The sequence below is a fragment of the Leptonotus elevatus genome, chromosome 11 (genome assembly GCF_054856555.1).
Source record: "Leptonotus elevatus isolate MCC_2025b chromosome 11, RoL_Lele_1.0, whole genome shotgun sequence".
Classification (NCBI taxonomy): Eukaryota; Metazoa; Chordata; class Actinopteri; order Syngnathiformes; family Syngnathidae; genus Leptonotus; species Leptonotus elevatus.
This window is the reverse complement of record NC_141249.1, coordinates 2,759,677-2,777,970: the sequence shown is the minus strand read 5'-3', so window position 1 is coordinate 2,777,970 and position 18,294 is coordinate 2,759,677. Positions and strand designations below refer to the sequence as shown.

The window sequence follows — 18,294 nt, the reverse complement described above, 5'->3', positions numbered from 1 at the left end:
CGTCATCGAGCTGCGACCATTACGTCATCGCTAAAGGAATATCCTGCATAAGGTGTCCAGACGGACGCGTACGGGGCGCGTATTGAAATCTTTCCACTCTGGAGCCTGGTTTCAAAAGTAATCGGTTTCAAGCTCCGAAACTGCGCCGTCATGTGGACGGACGGCTTAAATGGTAAGAATATTGTGAGGATACATTGAAACTGGCTTTCGTGTGGACGGGGCCTAAAACACACATGACTGCGGCTCTCTAGGACCAATGTTGCTATCCCTGGCCTAGTTGGATCTGACCAGCAAATTTCATCAACATCGGAGGCAATATCCTCGTTGAATTTTTTTCTATCGCTCTTCTTTCTTTTTTTACCCATTGTCTTTTTGGCAAGCCTCCCTCAGCATCAAGCCATGGTTGATGACATTATCAAATAGTGTTGCACGACAAAGTTGTATTTGACTAATTTGGTCCTCTTCGTCTTTGAGGACGTTCTCCTATTTCAGTTCTTCCTCAACCTCTACGTCCTGCTCGTCCTCCACTGAGTCCCCCTCTCACACCCACTTTTATTCCTCGAACTTCTTTCATTTTGGTTGAAAGGTGAACTTACCTGTTGTATTTTTGTAGTGTACAAACCTGATCGGTTTGTCTACAATAAAGCAATTCAACAGCTAATGTGCGTGTGTGTGTTTAATCAACTGGCTCATGCGTGTGGTGATTTGTCCGTCAGTGCTTTGGAATTGCAAGGAAGTGACATAATGACATACTTCTGTGTCTAATGTAAAAAAATGTGTTCAGTGTTTTGCAAATCTCTGCGTATTGTTCTGCAAAAAGTGTTTAGCTGACATTGTGTTTCCAGTGAATCTGGTCCATTGTTTTGCTACTTCAGTGTAAGGTGTTGATAATTATGTAATTCTTTTGTTTTTAGTGTTTATTCAATCGTGAAAAACTGTAATATGGTGAGGATGATTGCTACAAATTGCTTGACATTTTGGGGCACTGGCCTTGAATGAAGTATCTTGAAGACTGCATGTGACTTTATTAAGACCTCACAAAAAATACTTTAACTTAATGTTGTAATTATTGTCTTTCTTTATGAGACCATCTTTTTTTTTCTTTTTTCCCGAGAGCTCAGTAACATTCATTCGGGAGCCTTCCCGAGTCAACATGTCACCATCATCGCTCTCTTAGTGTGTGTGTGTGGGTGTGTGTTCTTGTCTGCGTAATCTTGTGAGGACCATATTCCGTGTTTTTACTGTCATTGTAGATATATAGATCGGTCGATAGATACTTTATTAATTCAAATTCAGTTGTCGATCAGTAGTATCAGGAAATAAATAGGATAGACAATAAAAACAAACAGTCTCAAAAGTGTTCAATGTGTAAACCCCGACAATTGACATCAATGATGATCATTATAAAACCGAATAGCAGCTGGAATAAAAGCTCGGTTCTGCAGCGCACACAGAGGAAACGATCAGATCTATTGCTCCTTTGAGCAGACAGTGTCTTAAGCAGTGGATGTTTTGCGTTGCTGAGGATGACCTAGCTGCACCTTTCTCCCCAAGCAACTGTCCAACACTGCCACCACAGAGTCCAGTGACTCCCCAACTGCAGACCCCACTTGCTCTAGCTAGCTAGTTAGTAGCTACTATGTGAAAACAATAATTGTGTGAAGGCATATTTACATAATTCCCATTTGAATGAATGAATAGCCTTTATTGTCATTGTAACTCCCTCGTGCAAAATTACAAATAGTTATCATATTCTAATAATAATAAAATAAATTCAAAATCATCAGCAGATCCATTCACCTTGGGATAGATTTTCATCATGCCAAACACATCCACTCAACAAAATTCAGCATTTTCAGTATTTAAAATCCCACAAAATATATTCCTCCATTCCTATATTAAAAATATCACAATTTAATAAATCATTACAGGCCAAGCGGGGTGTGTCACCACGAGTGTGAGTCGAGTCGAGTGTGTGTCTTGACCACTGAACCCCTGAGACTGATTCACCCAACCCATGGGGTCCGATCGAAACCACATTAAGAACCAATTGTCATCTAATCTTATGTGAGCTGCACCCTATCCCATCCAACATTTGGCAAGCAGAAGGTTACACCCTGGTCTACTTACCACCAGTCAATCACAAGGCACATATAGACAAGAACTTCCCCTCACATTCACATGCACACGTCAATAAGAGTCTTCCACCTGCATTGAATGCGTGGGGAAGGGGAAGCAGGGAGAACATGAAAACGGCACTCAGAGATCTGAACCATGAACCTCAGAACTGGAAGGCAGATCTGCTAATGTAGGCCAGGGCATCTCAAATTTAGCTGGCATATTTGTCAACCATTGTGTGCATCGTTTGAGCTTTGTGACTCATCGGCAGGAATCTGACAGCTGGCCCTTGTTATATATAGGCTTTGGTCAGGCTACTAGCCAAATGTTGTAATTGAGGGGATCTGTCAGAGGATGCGAGTGGGCAGTCGAGGTGAATGAAATTGTAATAGCAGTATTGTGGTGCTAAATGTTACAGTGCACAGTAGGCTTACTTTGTGTGTTTAGGACAGCTGTTGCCCTCACGAACCACCGGGGAGAAACAGAGCGAGCTGGCGGGCTTCTCGTATGAAGTTTAGGGACGCCAAGATGCACATCCTTTAGTCAATTTTCTCAACAAAATAAAGGCAATGGCGGAGTTTAATGTTCGAAATATTTTTAATGCACTCAAGTAAACAATATGTACTGATAAATGATCTTGGAGGCTGAGTATAAGCCTGTGTCGTTTGCATGCACGTAAATCACTGTATAATCCTTATCCACTATATGCTCTGTTGGCACATATTGTTTAATTGTCATAGTAAAGTTATTTTTGAATATTATCTCTGGTGTGCATTTAGCATTTTTATCAAGCCCCTGCTATTTTTGCATGTGTATATTATGTATAGTACTTTCACAGCGGGTTTTATTTCTATGTTCATTTATAGCTACATATACGGCATTATATTTTGGTTAAGCAAATTTTACTAAGCATAAAATCGATCATCTGTTTAAAAAAAGAAAATACAAATATTTTTTGGCTTTTCCTGGCAAACCCCAGTCTGCCGGGATGCACTTCCTGATGTGATATACTTAGTTGTACACTAGGCCTACTATTTTTAATTTTTATTATTATTATCATTCTTAAAGCATTGTATGTAATTGTTGATCCTGAGTGACAATTACGGAAATTCAGTACAGTATGCATTTAAAAAGTATGATATGAACGCAAGCGTAGTCATGTTGAAGTATTTTATTTTGAAAAATCGATTGGGAAGTGCTTGGGGTGCAACTTTAAGTATTGTGAGCGGCCTGAACGCGGCTGAGCAGCTTCCCCATCCTCCCACAACACATCACTGTGTTGGTTACCTCCGCACAATGGACGGTACACGACTTTAAACATCCATCTCAAGAGTCTCGAGCCCCTGTATGGATTTAATGATGATGAAAAAGAAGAAATTCAAATTTAAGGTGGATTTTGAGCTGGACGAGCTCTCGTCGGTTCCATTTGTCAATGGGGTGCTCTTCTGTAAAGTCAGACTCCTGGACGGCGGATTCTCCGAGGAGTCTTCTCGGTAAGATATTTGGCGTAATTCTGATTTACAGAGCTGAATTGACCTGCTTTTATTTACACCATCAAGACTCGGCCCAATTAGCACAAAGGCTAATGATACCACCTTTGGCAGTCTAAATGAAATACGCCACGAGGGGTAAATGTAAGTAAGTAGCCTAACCAACCAAGATGTAGGTACAAGTAAGTGTTATGTAAATGCTACTATGCAAGATGACAGGTCAACTCTCTCCTGGCTGCCAGGTAAGCAGCAAAGCAAAATTCATAATAGAATTATACTGAAACAATAAACTGTTGTTATAATAATAATAATTATTATTATAATATGTATTCATTTACAGTTATATAAATGGATTTGAGCAAAGCATTCGAGCAGGACTGGTGACCTATTTGCTATTAGTCTCTATCTAAATTGTTATTTTTTGAAGTCTCTATAGTGAACACAATTCACCATTTCCGTTACAAGTTTCATACGGCTACACCATGGACCATTACCTGGTTTCATACTACCGGCAAGTTTTCCATGTCAAGGATGACTAAATTAATCCAGAGCTGTGACGTTGCCACCCAACACTTAACTTCAGCCAACGTGTTGCAGTGGAACACAGTTCTGTATTATGGCAGTAGCTGCCGCTGCCTATTTACACATTTAGTCATCTGATTGCATGATGCTGCTAACAGTTGTGCAATATCCTAATTTGCTGAGATCTGTATAAAAGGCAGAGGCTGAGATAAATTTCTGATGTATGTTTTTTGCAGGATCTCTTTGTGTAAGAGGCTAAAACCACCCTTAAATTGGGGCTGGGCGATATGGCCAAAAAAGAAAATCGCGATTTTTACAGACATTCAGGACGATTAAGATTTTAATCGATTTTAATCTAATGAACCCAACAAACGTTTATTTAAAGGTTTCATTTATTCAAAAATAATTCCTGTGCAAAATGTACACTGTACAAATGTATACTGATTCTAAATTAGTTTGAACATAAACTTAACATTTATAGTTTTTTCTTAAATTCCACAATTAAGTAGTTGGTAGCTATTGTAAACATGTCTTGTAGACCACCCATCCAGCATTCTGCTATTTGTGCAAAATTGCAACTTACAAAAACATTTGAATGTAACACAACATAAGAACAACAGCTTTCAAAAGCTTTCCAAAAGACAACATTTGATTTCATAATTTAGCAAATTTTCAACGATTCGATTTTTAAATTGACGATGCATCAAATACATTTGATTTATTGCCCAGCCCTACCTGTGGTACTTTAACCTTAACTTTAAATATTCAAATGTAGTTGTTTCTTCTTATTGTAATGATTAAATTTGTTTTAAGTAGTTCCAATGTGCTGTTGTTTCAATTACCTTGTTTTTGTACTTAAAAACAAAGTTTTGAACTTCTAAAGTGTGTGACCATCAAGGCATTAAACTTTTGAGGTACCATTGTAATTTTTACAGAGAGAACAAAGGTGAAATCACTATCTCTTTGTACTCTGACCATCTCAGCCCACTTTTACTCCCTCACTGTCCTGTGTGTTAGGGTCAGATAAAGGATGGTGGGTATGAAGTCAAACCGTGAATTTGCAATTAGTTGGCAGGCCAATGTCGTCAATACTGTGCGCTTGTGAATGCACACTTCATACACAAAAATGTCCCGCTTCAGTAAGTTCTGTGTGAAAGGGACAGGCAATCAATTCTAGCAGTACCTTTTATTCCGCTGAACGCGCAATTTACTGGGAAGCCAGTTTGAAAGCGGCTATTAACAATAAGCAAAATTGTCATAGCACTGCTAGAATATAATGGTACCCATTCTGCATCAAATCAGATTGCACTGACATCATTTCTTGCACAGTATGTCTGTGAAGTGTGAGCATGATGCAGAGAAATCTAATCTTTGTCCCACAGCAGGGGCCTTCAGTGATAAAGAATAACTGTGGTTCAATATCTTCCTGTTGTAGTATGTGTATTGTTGAATAGTATTTGTACAAGAGTTATAGTGAGGATTGTGAGTTGTTGTAATTGGCCACTCATATCCTCCTCTCCGGCAACCCATTACTCAATATCGAGAGGTATACATAAAAAGCCAGGCTGACAGCACCTCAAGGGTATTGTTTTTGCTATATTTGCATACTGGCAGAAATCATTCAGATGATTTGGATGTTGATGACTCATTGATGTCAGCCTGCTATTCAACAATCTTGCAACAGTTATCCCTGAATGAACAAAAACAAACAAAGTTAATTTTTTCGTGTTTTTTGGTATTCACCCTTCTGAGAACTTAAGGATTCGGGACTGAGAAGGCCAAAAAGTTCAACCTTACTTTCATCAGAATATAATACATTTGGGAGCTCCGGTGTCTGGCATTTATTATTATTTTTTCCAAAGTTCCAGTGAATTCTATAGAAATTACAAGAAAACAACACTGTACAACACCAGAATACCTACAATGGAAAATATTGCCAAGTCAAGATGTACCCTGCCCGTTGGTCCTAGGTTTTCAAAAGAGTTCAGTTTCAACAGACTTGAATTTGTACGTAGACTTTGTTCAGATTAATAAACAGTCACCTTTTGCAAAGGAGGTCGCACGATGTGTAGAACTTAACGGATGCCATATTTGACGAACACCCTCATGCAGGGGTTTTCCTCGCTCAAATTGAGGGAGAGGTGGTACCATCCTGACTATGATGGGTGACTACCGATACCAGGTTTCGGTGCCAATACCAGTCTTATTTTAAGGTATCGTACTAGCGGCGGTGACCGATACCATTATCGGCCATTTCTGAGGGACAATGTGGGACACTCCTCAGCAATTTGGCGGCCCCTCTCCGTGGGCAGACTCGCTGATGGTGGTTTACCCATTTCTAGCACATATATCATGGCTGCAGACTAACATTTTAATGCTTTAAATGATAACAAAAGTACAGTATTACAATATATACACAGTACTGACATTTATGCAATGCACTAGTTCAATTTAGAATGTTTTGTTTACTTATTGCCGTCCCCAAACAGTGTCACTGATCATGTGAAGACATAGTTTGACAGATTAAAAATATATCACTTACCACTTGAATGTGACTTGGGATGCCGTATCACAAGTGAAGTGTTTACAAAGGTAACAGTGTCTTGAGATGTTGCTGTGCGTTGTCCTCAGACCAGCTACGAGTCCGACTCATCTTTTGCACGCAGTTGTTGCCCGTGTATTATTGGACGGCTAGCTAAAGATAGCAATATGAGGCTAACAAGCAGGCCCGTGTGACGGTCGCGTTTTGTTTTGGTTTTTGCGGCAGGAGCGCACAAACGCGTTTCTAACGTTAAAGCCAGGAGCACTCCTGCGCTCTTCTCCCTTTAAACCCTGGAGCGCGGATAAGTCATTTTGTTTTGTTTTGACCAATTCTTGGTCTCTTAGCCGATTAAATGCATCATAATATACACTAGAGGGTGACGTGGGCCTTGTAGCATGTCCTGGAATTGTATTTGAGCATTTATGGGTTATGCAGATTCGCGGGAGTTATGAAATAAATTACGCGATTGGCGACGGCGCGGGAGGACTTCGAATCGGTGTAACCAGTCGACAGTGGCATATTGTTAAGAATATGTTTGTAGACAATGAGGATGTTTAAAATTTCAACGGCTTTGTAACGGAATGGACGACGAATGATTACCACTCGATTCCCCCAGGTTATTACTATACGCTCTATACGCTCTAGTGTTGAAACTTATGTTTGTGTGAACGCCACAGGTGTAAGCTCTGAACTGTTTTTGGAACATAATGTTTTTGGAATTATGTATCTGCTATCATTATTTTTATTTTTTTTTTATATTGTTGAATTTCCAGGAAAACTTTAGGTTTTCAGGGGTGTCTCTGAAGCAGTGGCGAGCCGTCATAATAAGCTATTAATGCGGTGCATGCCCAAGCCCTTTAATAAAATAATTGAAAATATTTATTTGTCAGTGTCCTCAATTATACAATACCTTAGTTCTACTACTTTGGTCTTAAATTCCTGTGTAATTTGTCCTGTTTTCCTCGCGTAGAGGTGGAAAGCAGATAGAACTCAAGTTATGTTAGTTCCGAGAGGTTGTTTCTGTGCTTGCGCCTTTTGAATGGCAAAAAAAGCTGTCAGTAAAGCAGCATTGGCATGCGATAATTGGCTTACTTGGGTTGTTCTCCAGTAAACAGTCAGTGGTTGAGAAGAGGGCCGGCAAACGCCGGATTTTTACGTGGAATAGGAACCATCGCCGGCGAAGTAAATAAAAAAAAAACCTTGGTGTCCGGTGGTCTTTGGGAAGCCGTATCTCCCAAACCCTACGTCCTACCGGGGACATACGGGCATCCCAGGATTCGTCTCGACGAGACCTTTCCAACAGTGTATGTCCCGTCTGCGTCCATGGCCTTGCGTCCCGGAGATAGAGGGCTGGCAAATTTCAGATTTCATGCCCAAGGAGGCTCCAGCGTTTTCGGCCATGCTCCGCGGTTTTCTGGCCATGCCCAGGAATGCTCCAGCGAGAATATAATTTCAAGTGGTCGTCCTACTGAAGTAGCCTAATCATCACGAAAACGGGGAAAATTTTCGTCCCTCACTTTCAAGCAAGGTCGTACGAGAAACATAAATGGTTAGCTGGCTGTCCACAGGTTAGCAAACTTTATTGCTGGTTGAAACCTCTTGTGGCTCTGCTGCAATGTAATTTTTTCCTTTCCCGGGTTGGGAGACTAGCTTCATGGGCTCGAGCCAGTTCCGTATATAAAATCCAACGTATTGGCAAATTTGTGGGCATGTTATTTTGTCATTTCACTCACCACTAAACTGGTTACATTACAGTGTGTGCGCATCAACCTGCGTCAGTCTTGAATATATCCGCTTTAATTTTATACATACACAGTGGTATAAAATAATAATTAAATAATATTTACTATTAAAATTAATAAGAAAAGTACCCCAAAATTCTATCGGCCAATTGGGCTAGATGGCCGATTATTTTCCCCTTAAAACGTCGCCATAGAAGAAACCGAAGTGTTTGACGCCGTGAAAGTACCCTTAATGGACCATTTTGCTTTCGTAGCATTAGCAACTAGCATTAGCAACTAGCAAGTGTGTAGCTTATGTTATTTTGGTTGGTTTGGTTGGTTGTTGTCCTTAAGCATCCTTCAAGTCATCCTAGTTGGAGTTAACTGTAAGACTAAACACGCGACGATAAGAATTACATCCACTGTATATTTAAATAAAAAACATGTTTCATTTTTAAAGCTACTGCTAAAAGCGAAGGAAAGATCCCATTCAAATGCTAACAAGAAGTTAGCATCGACTTCGTTAGTGTTTTTCACATGTCAAATCGGTAAAATTACCAAATGAACAATACTGAGCTCTCAAGAAGAAAAAAAAAGAAGAAGAAGAAAAAGGAGTGTTTTTCCTTCAAATAACGAATATTCACACACAAATGCTGTGGGAACACATACCCACAGGTAAGATAACACTATGCAAAGGCACAAATTCTTCCCAATGTTTGAAAAATTAGTTATTTTAATAAAATTCAATCGGAGTCCAGTCCAGTAACTTTCTTCTGTACTCACTTTAAGTGTGTACACCATGGATGCACGGCACCACACTGCCCCCAAGAGGTCAAAATGCACAGGGACAGTCAGTATTTGTTCTTACTGTTTTTTCAGTTGCTATTATTTTAGTTTATTCTATTCTTATTTCACTGTTATTGTTTTATTTTGACATTGTCCTTCCCAGTTATATTTAAAGTTGATATTTTAAGAATTCAAATACTTTCTTTCCTTAAAATTCAAAGATGCAAAGGATTTTTTTTGGTCATTTTTTTTTGTGTGCTCACATTTCCATCTGACATGGCACAAAATACAAGCCCGAGGTCCCAGGTTAGCATAATAAGTCCCAAGACTGACAAGAATAACCTTGTATACTTCATTAAAATTTGTTGATAAGGTGATACTATGGACTTGTCATTCAAAGCAGAGAATCTTAATCGCGAGAGTTCGTGCGTAAGTGACACTTATTAAAAAGGAATTGGGTGGGGGTTTAGATAATTTAATGCTTTAAATATATATTTTTAAATAATCGACTGATTAATCTGTATTTTTTTCTGCCAAAAATCGTCCTCAAAGAATGCATATCGGTCAGGCCCTTCATTTCTGTTCCCTTGGCTTGTTGTTTCGGTTGTCATGTCACCATTGTTAGACACTTGTCATTTGTCATGTTGTTTCGGAAGAGCAACTAATTATTTTACATACTTGGTGCGGACCTTGTAAAGAAGGAGCTGTGAACAATTCTATTATATATTAATTTTTTATTTGTAAACAAATGGTTCAAATTTCTCCCTTTGTAGTGGTCATCTCATTGCTTTCTGTATATTGAGTTGCCCAATAGAAACTTTTGAATCTATGTATGTCCGGTTATCCTGTATGTCTCACTCGTATATACAGAACATCCATTCATCTATTTTCTTAACCACTTATTCCTCACAAGGGTCGCGGCGGGTGCTGGAGCCTATCTCAGTTGGATTCGGGCAGTAGGCGGGGTATTGTATTTATGTAGAACGACTATATCAAATGGGTCCAGCAATTGACTGCTGACCTGTTCAGGGTGTATTCCACCTCAAGCTGAAATGCAGACGTGATGGCGCTAGAGTTGCAAAGAGGCAAGCAATTTCTGAAAGCTTTCCAGATACCTCCCATTGAAAGTTATTTTAGAAATTTTCCAAATTGGAAACTTTCTATGGGAATTTGTGGGAATTAACTGGAAATTGGGGTTAATTTAAACAAACCCTAACATATACAAACATAAAGGTACATTTTGTTAATAGCTAGCTATTGCATGAATACACATTTATTTAATTTTGTAAGTTAAAGTCATACATTATAGATCAAATATATTTACCCCCTAATGTAATAATAAATAACTTGACTTGGTATGATTCACAGTCTCAAGTTACTGTGCGGCTTCAATAGTCTTGTGCTTTGATCTCAAAAGTGTGGCCTACAGGGTTTAAGCAATCATCTGTGCATGTGATGGAGAAGTGCACAATGCATGCAGGGGGCGTGGCCTGAATAGCCCTGCAGTATCTCACTGAGCGGCAAAGGCTTGAGAGGGTGTACTAGCGAGTGTTGTTGTATTCATCATGGTTCGTTCAATTGTGTAAAGACTAGAGCTGTCAAACGAAAACAATTTTTAATCAGTTAAATCACATCTTAGAATTTTGATTAATCACGATTAATCGCTTAATTAAAAAGGCTTTTTTATCAATATTTTTTGCCTGCCAAATTTGAAGAGCAGCTGTTAAGTGTTAATTCTTTTGACATTTAATGTTATGATGACGTCTACAAAAATTGTTTTTAGCAACTGTACACTCTCATCCTCCTCTTTTTCTAATCAGTTAATTACTTCCATAATTTAAAAGAAAAAAATAACGAGCCCAATATTTGAACATATATTATATATATTGAATATATGAACAAATATTCTGAATGTCATACACAAACATTTATTAAATGCTTTACTTAATGCATGTAGTTATGTTTATTGCAACCTGTGCTACCTTTAATTTAGCCATCCGCTGTCAAGCGAAATATGTGGTCAAACTTAATAGTGCGATTAATCTGCGTTAATACATGATTAATGCGATAATTTTTTGTGATTAATTAATTAGTTAACGCTTTAACTTTGACAGCTCTAGTAAAGACATTCGGCGGACACTCACAAACTGTTTTAAAGGATGCAACCATGTTCATAATAAAGAAAAACGGTTTGCAATTTTTTTGTTGCCAAACTGTACACATTTAGGAACCCTGATGAAAAATTTGCATTCGCTACATTCGCAGACACTCGCAAACGTACAGCCTGTGTCTCACTGAGCGTGTTGCTTTTTCCGCAGGCTTCGTTCAATGTTGTAAAATGCTGCAAAGACACTCGACAGACACTTGCAAAACCTCTTTGCACCTCTTTGCACTTTCAAACCGTTCAAATTTTGAACATGTTCAGAATTTGATGGCAACAAGAAATAACGTTAGCTAGAATTAAATATGGTTGTTTTAGCACAACATATTTCTATATATTCTTCTATATAGAAATATATACAAGTTCCCTGTTGAGGGCCAACATTCAATTTAGCTCATTTATTTTTTATTATATTATTATTATTATATATATTATTTTTTTTATCAGTAATTCCCATTCATTCCCATAAATACCCATGGAAAATTTCCAGATGATGAAGAAGAGCGTAGCCTAGCAGGAGGAGGCAAGAAAAGGTTTTCCCAAGTCTTATAAAGTGCTGGAAGACACCATAGTATAGTAAGTCTTTAGTGTATAATGGACTGCTTATCTCACCATGTAGGCCTACTGTGTAAAACCTTATTTCTTAGTAAAGTTGGATCATCTAAGTTTTTATTGCTCCAAATGTTGATGAAAGATGACTGTTGATGGGGTAAAAAGTTCATTCTTATCATCATGTGCCCACATGGCCAACTTGTGGCCTGAAGTAGAGGGTCCAAAATGGTAATTTTTCTGTAGCCATATTTGGAGCCCTCCTGCGCACCCACCAAATACCTGAGTGCCATGGAACACTCTAAATACATAGTAGAGTTCCCAAATATGATAATAAATCAGTTGAAACCCCACCCAACACAAAACATTTCCAAGATATGGGCCCCAAAAATGTCAACAAAATCTATTTCATCATTACAAAAATAAATCCACTTTTAACTAATTTGCTCGCAAAAACATATAAATACGTTCTATTTTAAATGTTTTAAGTGTCCCAAAGACGCATTTATATACGTTTTTTATTTATTAATGTTTTTATGCTAGAGCATACAGAAGGCTTTGATGCAGCCTCTGACCTGAAGAGGACGCTTAAGGCAATCATAGTTATTTCAAATCGGCCTGCAGGTGGCAGCAGAGTATAAGAGACCAACCAGGGCCATGTTGCAAACAAGCTGATTTCCCTACAGTTCTAAACAGATTTGTGAAAACCTAGCTATATTCTAATGCTAATTGCTGCAAAACAGATAGAAATATACTTTTTTTTTCCTGATGAAAGAAGAGACTCTAATCTTTCTTTTGGTAGCTTCCATGTTTTTATAGCAATAGAACACACCCAGTCATCAGTCAAAATCCAGTAAAAATGGCTGGGAGTGAATGAATTGAAGGGTTAATTATAGCTCTAAAAATAGTACACCTATGGTCTTTGTAAGTACAGATTCTGACAGACTCTAGACAAGGCCAGAATACATAGATATAGCAATTTATAGAGCTGTACCTACACCTTTAAACATAAGATGCGGACCTCCAAATATGGTCCAAAATTTAGTGTGCAATTCCTGGATCCCAAAAGTGGGTGTGCACCCAAACTTTGATGGGTCGTAACTCGAAAACTGTTTGAGCAAGGAGGCTCAAAAATCTGACACCATGAGGCACTAATTGAATAAAAATCTGGCAAATTGAAGAGGTATCAGCGGAGAAGAGGTATCAGCGGAGAGGCTCTGGAGATTTGTGCGAATTGACACGGAATGATGAAATAGTCATTTTAGTCTGTGCTGGGGCCCGCTAAAAAGAAATGGATGGCTGTAGTTTTGACACCTTTTAAACCATGTTAACGTAATGTTCTACCCTGACCCGCAAAATCATTTGGAGCCGAAATGGAAATGCGAGATCGTTCAATAAACGATGCTGAACAACGCTAGTTGTACTGCATAGTCATAATTACAGTAATTATTTGTATGAAAACGTATTCTAGGTCATACATTTGAAACAGTCAAATACAAATCAGAATGTACTCTGGTATCTGAGCGTGCCTTCCTATGCCACTTAATGACGTTTTGTTACGAGGCTGCGCAATACTGTGTTTTGCAGCAGTCTGATGTGCTGGATCATGGTTCACCAGGTTTCTTCACACATTTGTTTGACTGTGAGTTTGAAGGAAGTTTAGATTGTTGTTTTATGAACTTTTAGTTATTTCTGGTGTGGCTTGTTTTAAAAAAAAACCCTGCTCTTTAGCTCTGCCCTAAACCTGTGTTGACATATACCAAGTTTTGGTCTTTGATATATCTACAAATGAAATCCCTAATCAGTTTGTAGAATTAGTATTTTATTTTAATCAACAAAGCTGAAAATAAAAATGAAAGAGAAGCAAAGTGAGCCAGTAAAGAATATAAAGTATTTGTATTCAGAGATGGCTCAGCCAACCTCAAACCAAGCTCACGCTCACTGATCAAATAGGATTGTAGTGTGCCAAGAAATGTTGAGCTGCAGTATGTGCATGTTAACAAGCCTGAATTCCCCAAGCACACAGTGTCCAGCTGGCTGGGAGTTCTCTCTGTAACTTTCACATTTATCAGCCTCAGGATAAAGTCAGCACATATACATCTGCTGCTTCTTATTTCAAGTGAAAGCAGACTTCCAATTTCCAAACATGCTTTTATGTTTGCTTTTAATAGCAAACATGACACTGTATGACCTGTCATCACTATTATTATTTTAGTATCATATACAGTACATTCTCAACATCAGCATCGCATCACTTTTGCAGTTGTAAGACACATTCATGCTACAACCAGTAGTTTTATAATGTGAAAGTGTGTCCCATTCCTCCATTTACTGTGTGAATCACCAACACTGTACAGTTAGAGTAAAAGGAGTGGATTTAAATGCTGTAAATTGACAGAAGGGATTCAGTGTGGTGCGTGGGCAAGGATGTAAGTGAGAGAAGCCATGCTGGGTATTAGCTCGCTGCCCACACATGCAGACCGTTTTCTTTCAGGTTTTCTTTCTCATCAATTGACAGAGTCGGCTACACATTGCTCTCTGTTTAACTCCAAGTCACTAGTTGGAAACACATTTCTTTCTCATTTCTTCATCCAATTAACCCTCTGATTAATCAAGGCAAGAATATTGAATTGTACTTAATTAGCTACTCTCATAATCACAATCATCTTCATTGACAGGGGATGTAAATACACACAACGAATTTTGCCTGTGGGAGTTTGAGCAGTATTAGTATTCCAGCAACAATCAATAGAGATCCGGACGTCATATAACAATTTCTCTGAACACACCCCCCTGCGGCAGGAAAGTAGTGGCGCAGCGTTAATGGACTACTAGCGTTTGTTCGTCAACTTTGCGCCCAAGAGCATTGGTACGTTAGCAACCTAGCAGATGTTAATTGGGCCACCGTCATTTATGCCGTAAAAAGTCTCCTTTATGGTTTTGGTCAGTTATGAAATTTAATCCGTGTAATATTTATTAGACCGTAGCAGCACAACTGAACAAAACAGATTATTTCCCCCACATTTTGGTAACAGTTAGCATCTGCTGATTCAGCCACCATTTACAAAGTGCAACATTGGCTACGCATTGATCCCTCCTTTGGTAGCCTTGGAGCATGCTCAATCCTTTTTTTTTTTTGCGTCTTCTCGTTGTGGCAGCTGGTCCACAACAGCTGTCAATCATTGTTAAAGTGTGGTGTTTGCCGTTTACTCAAAGTGGTAGATGCATTTTCTATGCTGCCAAAATGGCTGCGCTAACGCCCATTTTGGGGCGTGTGACGTCAAAGTCCGGCTCTCTATTGAAATAATAAGAACATTAGGATGTGATGCATACAGTAAGTACAACGAGTCATTATTAAGAGCAAGTTGATGAGGAAAAGTCATATCACAAGGATTTCCTCCAAGGTTTCATTCATGCAATGTAGATAAATTGTTAACAAAACGTGGGTAATAACACACACACGCACACACAGAGAATGAAATGGATATACACAGCCATTATGCACCCTATCTTGATGTATGCATGTGTATCCTGGATCGGCGGTATGGGAAAACTGTATCTGCGTAAAAAACTCCCAAGAGTTGCAAGGATTAATATGTTTAATGATATCGGTTTCTCGAAGCACGCCTATGTTGCTGAATATCATATATACCAATACAAGAGTTTTTCAGGGCGATGTTTAAAAACTAGACTGATTCCCAACTGGTGATAATACTTGGTAAAAAAAAAAAATTTGAGTTAGGTCTAGCTGTTATAACTAATTTTTGGGTGTGGAATCCAAAACTGATCTCAGTTTTTCTCTGTCAAGTTTTTGAGCTATAGGATCCTTGTCTTAAAAACACTAAGATGGAATAGTTACAAAGCTTTGACCCCCCCGAAATAGAATTTACAATGGCATGCCATGGTTATAAGGTTAAGAGAAGCACTGATCCTCTTAATTCCTACTATTTTATCTTTTTGCAGATATTGCTAGTACTGACCAATTGGGCGCTGCACACATCTCGCACCGCTCTGTCTCATTTGTGACTGCACAAACAAGTTGGCACGTAGCTGTAGATGAGTTCAATCGTAATCAGCCCTTCTTACAACAGTCTCACTGTTGGTAATCAGTGGAATTTTGCTCACCTGGAGAGTAAGATGGGGAGAAAACTTGACAGGCTAGGAAAAAAATGACTGCAATTTTAGAATCAGCATGCCAATATTAGGTTTTTATTCAGCATGCAAATCTAATTCAACATATTTTTTTTCTTTGCCATTTGTTCCCCAGTGCCTTAATTAGTGCTGTCACTATCGAATAATTTTAGAATTGATTAATATATTGATTATTCAATCGATTAATCAACTAATCGTATTAATTTTAATTGTGCATTTAAGTATATTACAAAAGATAACAAGATGATTATTAACCAGTGATGATTGGTGGTTATTTTGTATGTCTTATTTTGATTAAACGCAGAAAATAATCAGTCGTCTTTCATGAAGAACTACAGAAATCGGTGAACAATTATTGTTGATATGCTGAAATCAGAGGTTTTGGACAATTTTAAATAAAAAAAGGGGTCCAAACAATTCCTCGATTATTCACTAATTTGCTCCCAAAAACGTATAAATGCGTTCTATTTTAAATGTGTCAAAGGTGTCTCAAAGACTTATTTATACGTTTTTTTTGTTTTTATGCTAGATCATACAGAAGGCTTTCATGCAGCCTCTCAACTGCAGAGAAGGGTTGAATAAATGGTAGTTATTACAAAAACGGCCAGCAGTTGGCAGCAGAGTATAAAAGATCAACCAGGGCCATGTTGCAAACAAGCTGATTTCCCCACAGTTCTAAGCAGATTTGTGACTAATGATAAAACTTAGCTATATTCCCGATGCTAATTGCTGCAAAACAGAAACAGATACAAATATACATTTTTTCCTGATGAAAGAAGAGACTCTAATCTTTCTTTTGGTAGGTTCCATGTTTTTATAGCAATAGAACATAATATTCTGTGGGCCATGCAAAATCAGTCAAATTCCAGTAAAACAGCCGGGAGCGAAGGGGGTTGCTTCACTAAAAATGGCTGGGAGTGAATGAGTTAAAATAGTGAAAAATGAACGAAGTACTATAAAAGTAAATATTAATTTTCCAAATTCAGAGCCACAACAGATGATTGAAAGGGAGCCGCAGGTTGCAGAACCCTGGTCTTGTGGTTAGCATGCCTGCCTCACAGTTCTGCAGTTCAGGGTTCCAATCTCGGCTCTGGCTTCCCTGTGTTTGGATGTCCCTGTGTATATAAAATCTAAGAATGGTATATTGAATATGATAGAGATAGATCTATATGTTTTTTTCAGAGCTGATACAGATGCCAATTATTAGTAGTCAAGGAGGCCGATAACTGATATTTGAAGCCGATATTCATTTTCAGTAAAACGGGGGGAAATATTGGCGTAACATTTTTTTTCAATAAAAATGCCAAACTTGATTGTTGTAATGTCTAAAAGCATGTTTATTGAACAGACTTTTTGTTTTTTAAATCGAAGACAATTGACATCCTTGTAATTTCTAACAAAACGTTCAGGGAGCTCCCAAGGTTATCAGTACGTCTTAAAAAGTTAAATGGAAATTTAGGCAGGCAAATACCATAGCTCTCTATAGTTTTCTACAGTATTTTTTTTTCCAAAATATAAAAATACCGGAAATCTTAAACTTTCACATTTCTTAGTTTTGATGTTGAACAAAAACAAATGGTTCTGAAGCTTCCCAGGGTCAGTAGCATCTCTTTTAAACTGAACATTTAAATGACTAGCTCCCTGAGATAAAAATGGTTTTAGATTTACCTTATATTGGTTGTCAGATAAAAAAAAAAGAAAAAAGATGGCCAATACCGATATTCGTCATAATGCCCAAAATCCCTATCATATATAAAGATATGCAAATAGTACTAACTCCAAATTTGACACAGTGATTTACATCTTTGTGGTTTTATCTCACAGGGAGGCAGTCCAGGCCAACAGTGTGCGGTGGAGGAAGAGGTTCTCTTTCCCCTGTAAAATGAGTGCCAATGCTGGGACTGGTGTACTGGACCCCTGTGTGTGTCGTGTGTCTGTCAGAAAGGTACATTACTTATAGAGGCACGGCTTCTCTCTGAACTGTGTATTTATTAGGGATGCACCGAAATGAAAATGTTTGGCCGAAACCAAAAACCGAAAATGAAAAATGCTTGGCCGAAAACCGAAACCGGGAAAAAAAATTATGCCAATTTTTACTGTCATTGCATTTATTATAATTCATTAAAATTATAATATTATTCCAAAAATATTTGTTTAGCACTGGCATTTTAACAAAGCACAATATAAATTCAAATGTGCCCACACCCCAGACATGTTGGCTAATGGTACATTAAACACCAAACAAGGGTTGAG

At 38.2% G+C, this 18,294-nt stretch overlaps 1 protein-coding gene across 4 annotated transcripts in view; it reads left to right on the top strand.

The window, feature by feature from the left end:
• The first annotated feature begins 3,348 nt into the window (after positions 1 to 3,348).
• Positions 3,349 to 18,294, top strand: part of eeig2b (EEIG family member 2b) — a 51,741-nt gene continuing 36,795 nt past the window's right edge. For all 4 annotated transcript variants that reach the window (XM_086088487.1, XM_086088485.1, XM_086088484.1 and 1 more), the window contains exons 1-2: positions 3,349 to 3,611; positions 17,866 to 17,986. In XM_086088487.1, the coding sequence (XP_085944613.1) occupies positions 3,466 to 3,611; positions 17,866 to 17,986 (267 nt within the window). In that variant the 5' untranslated portion in view covers positions 3,349 to 3,465. The remainder of the gene's footprint in view (positions 3,612 to 17,865; positions 17,987 to 18,294) is intronic.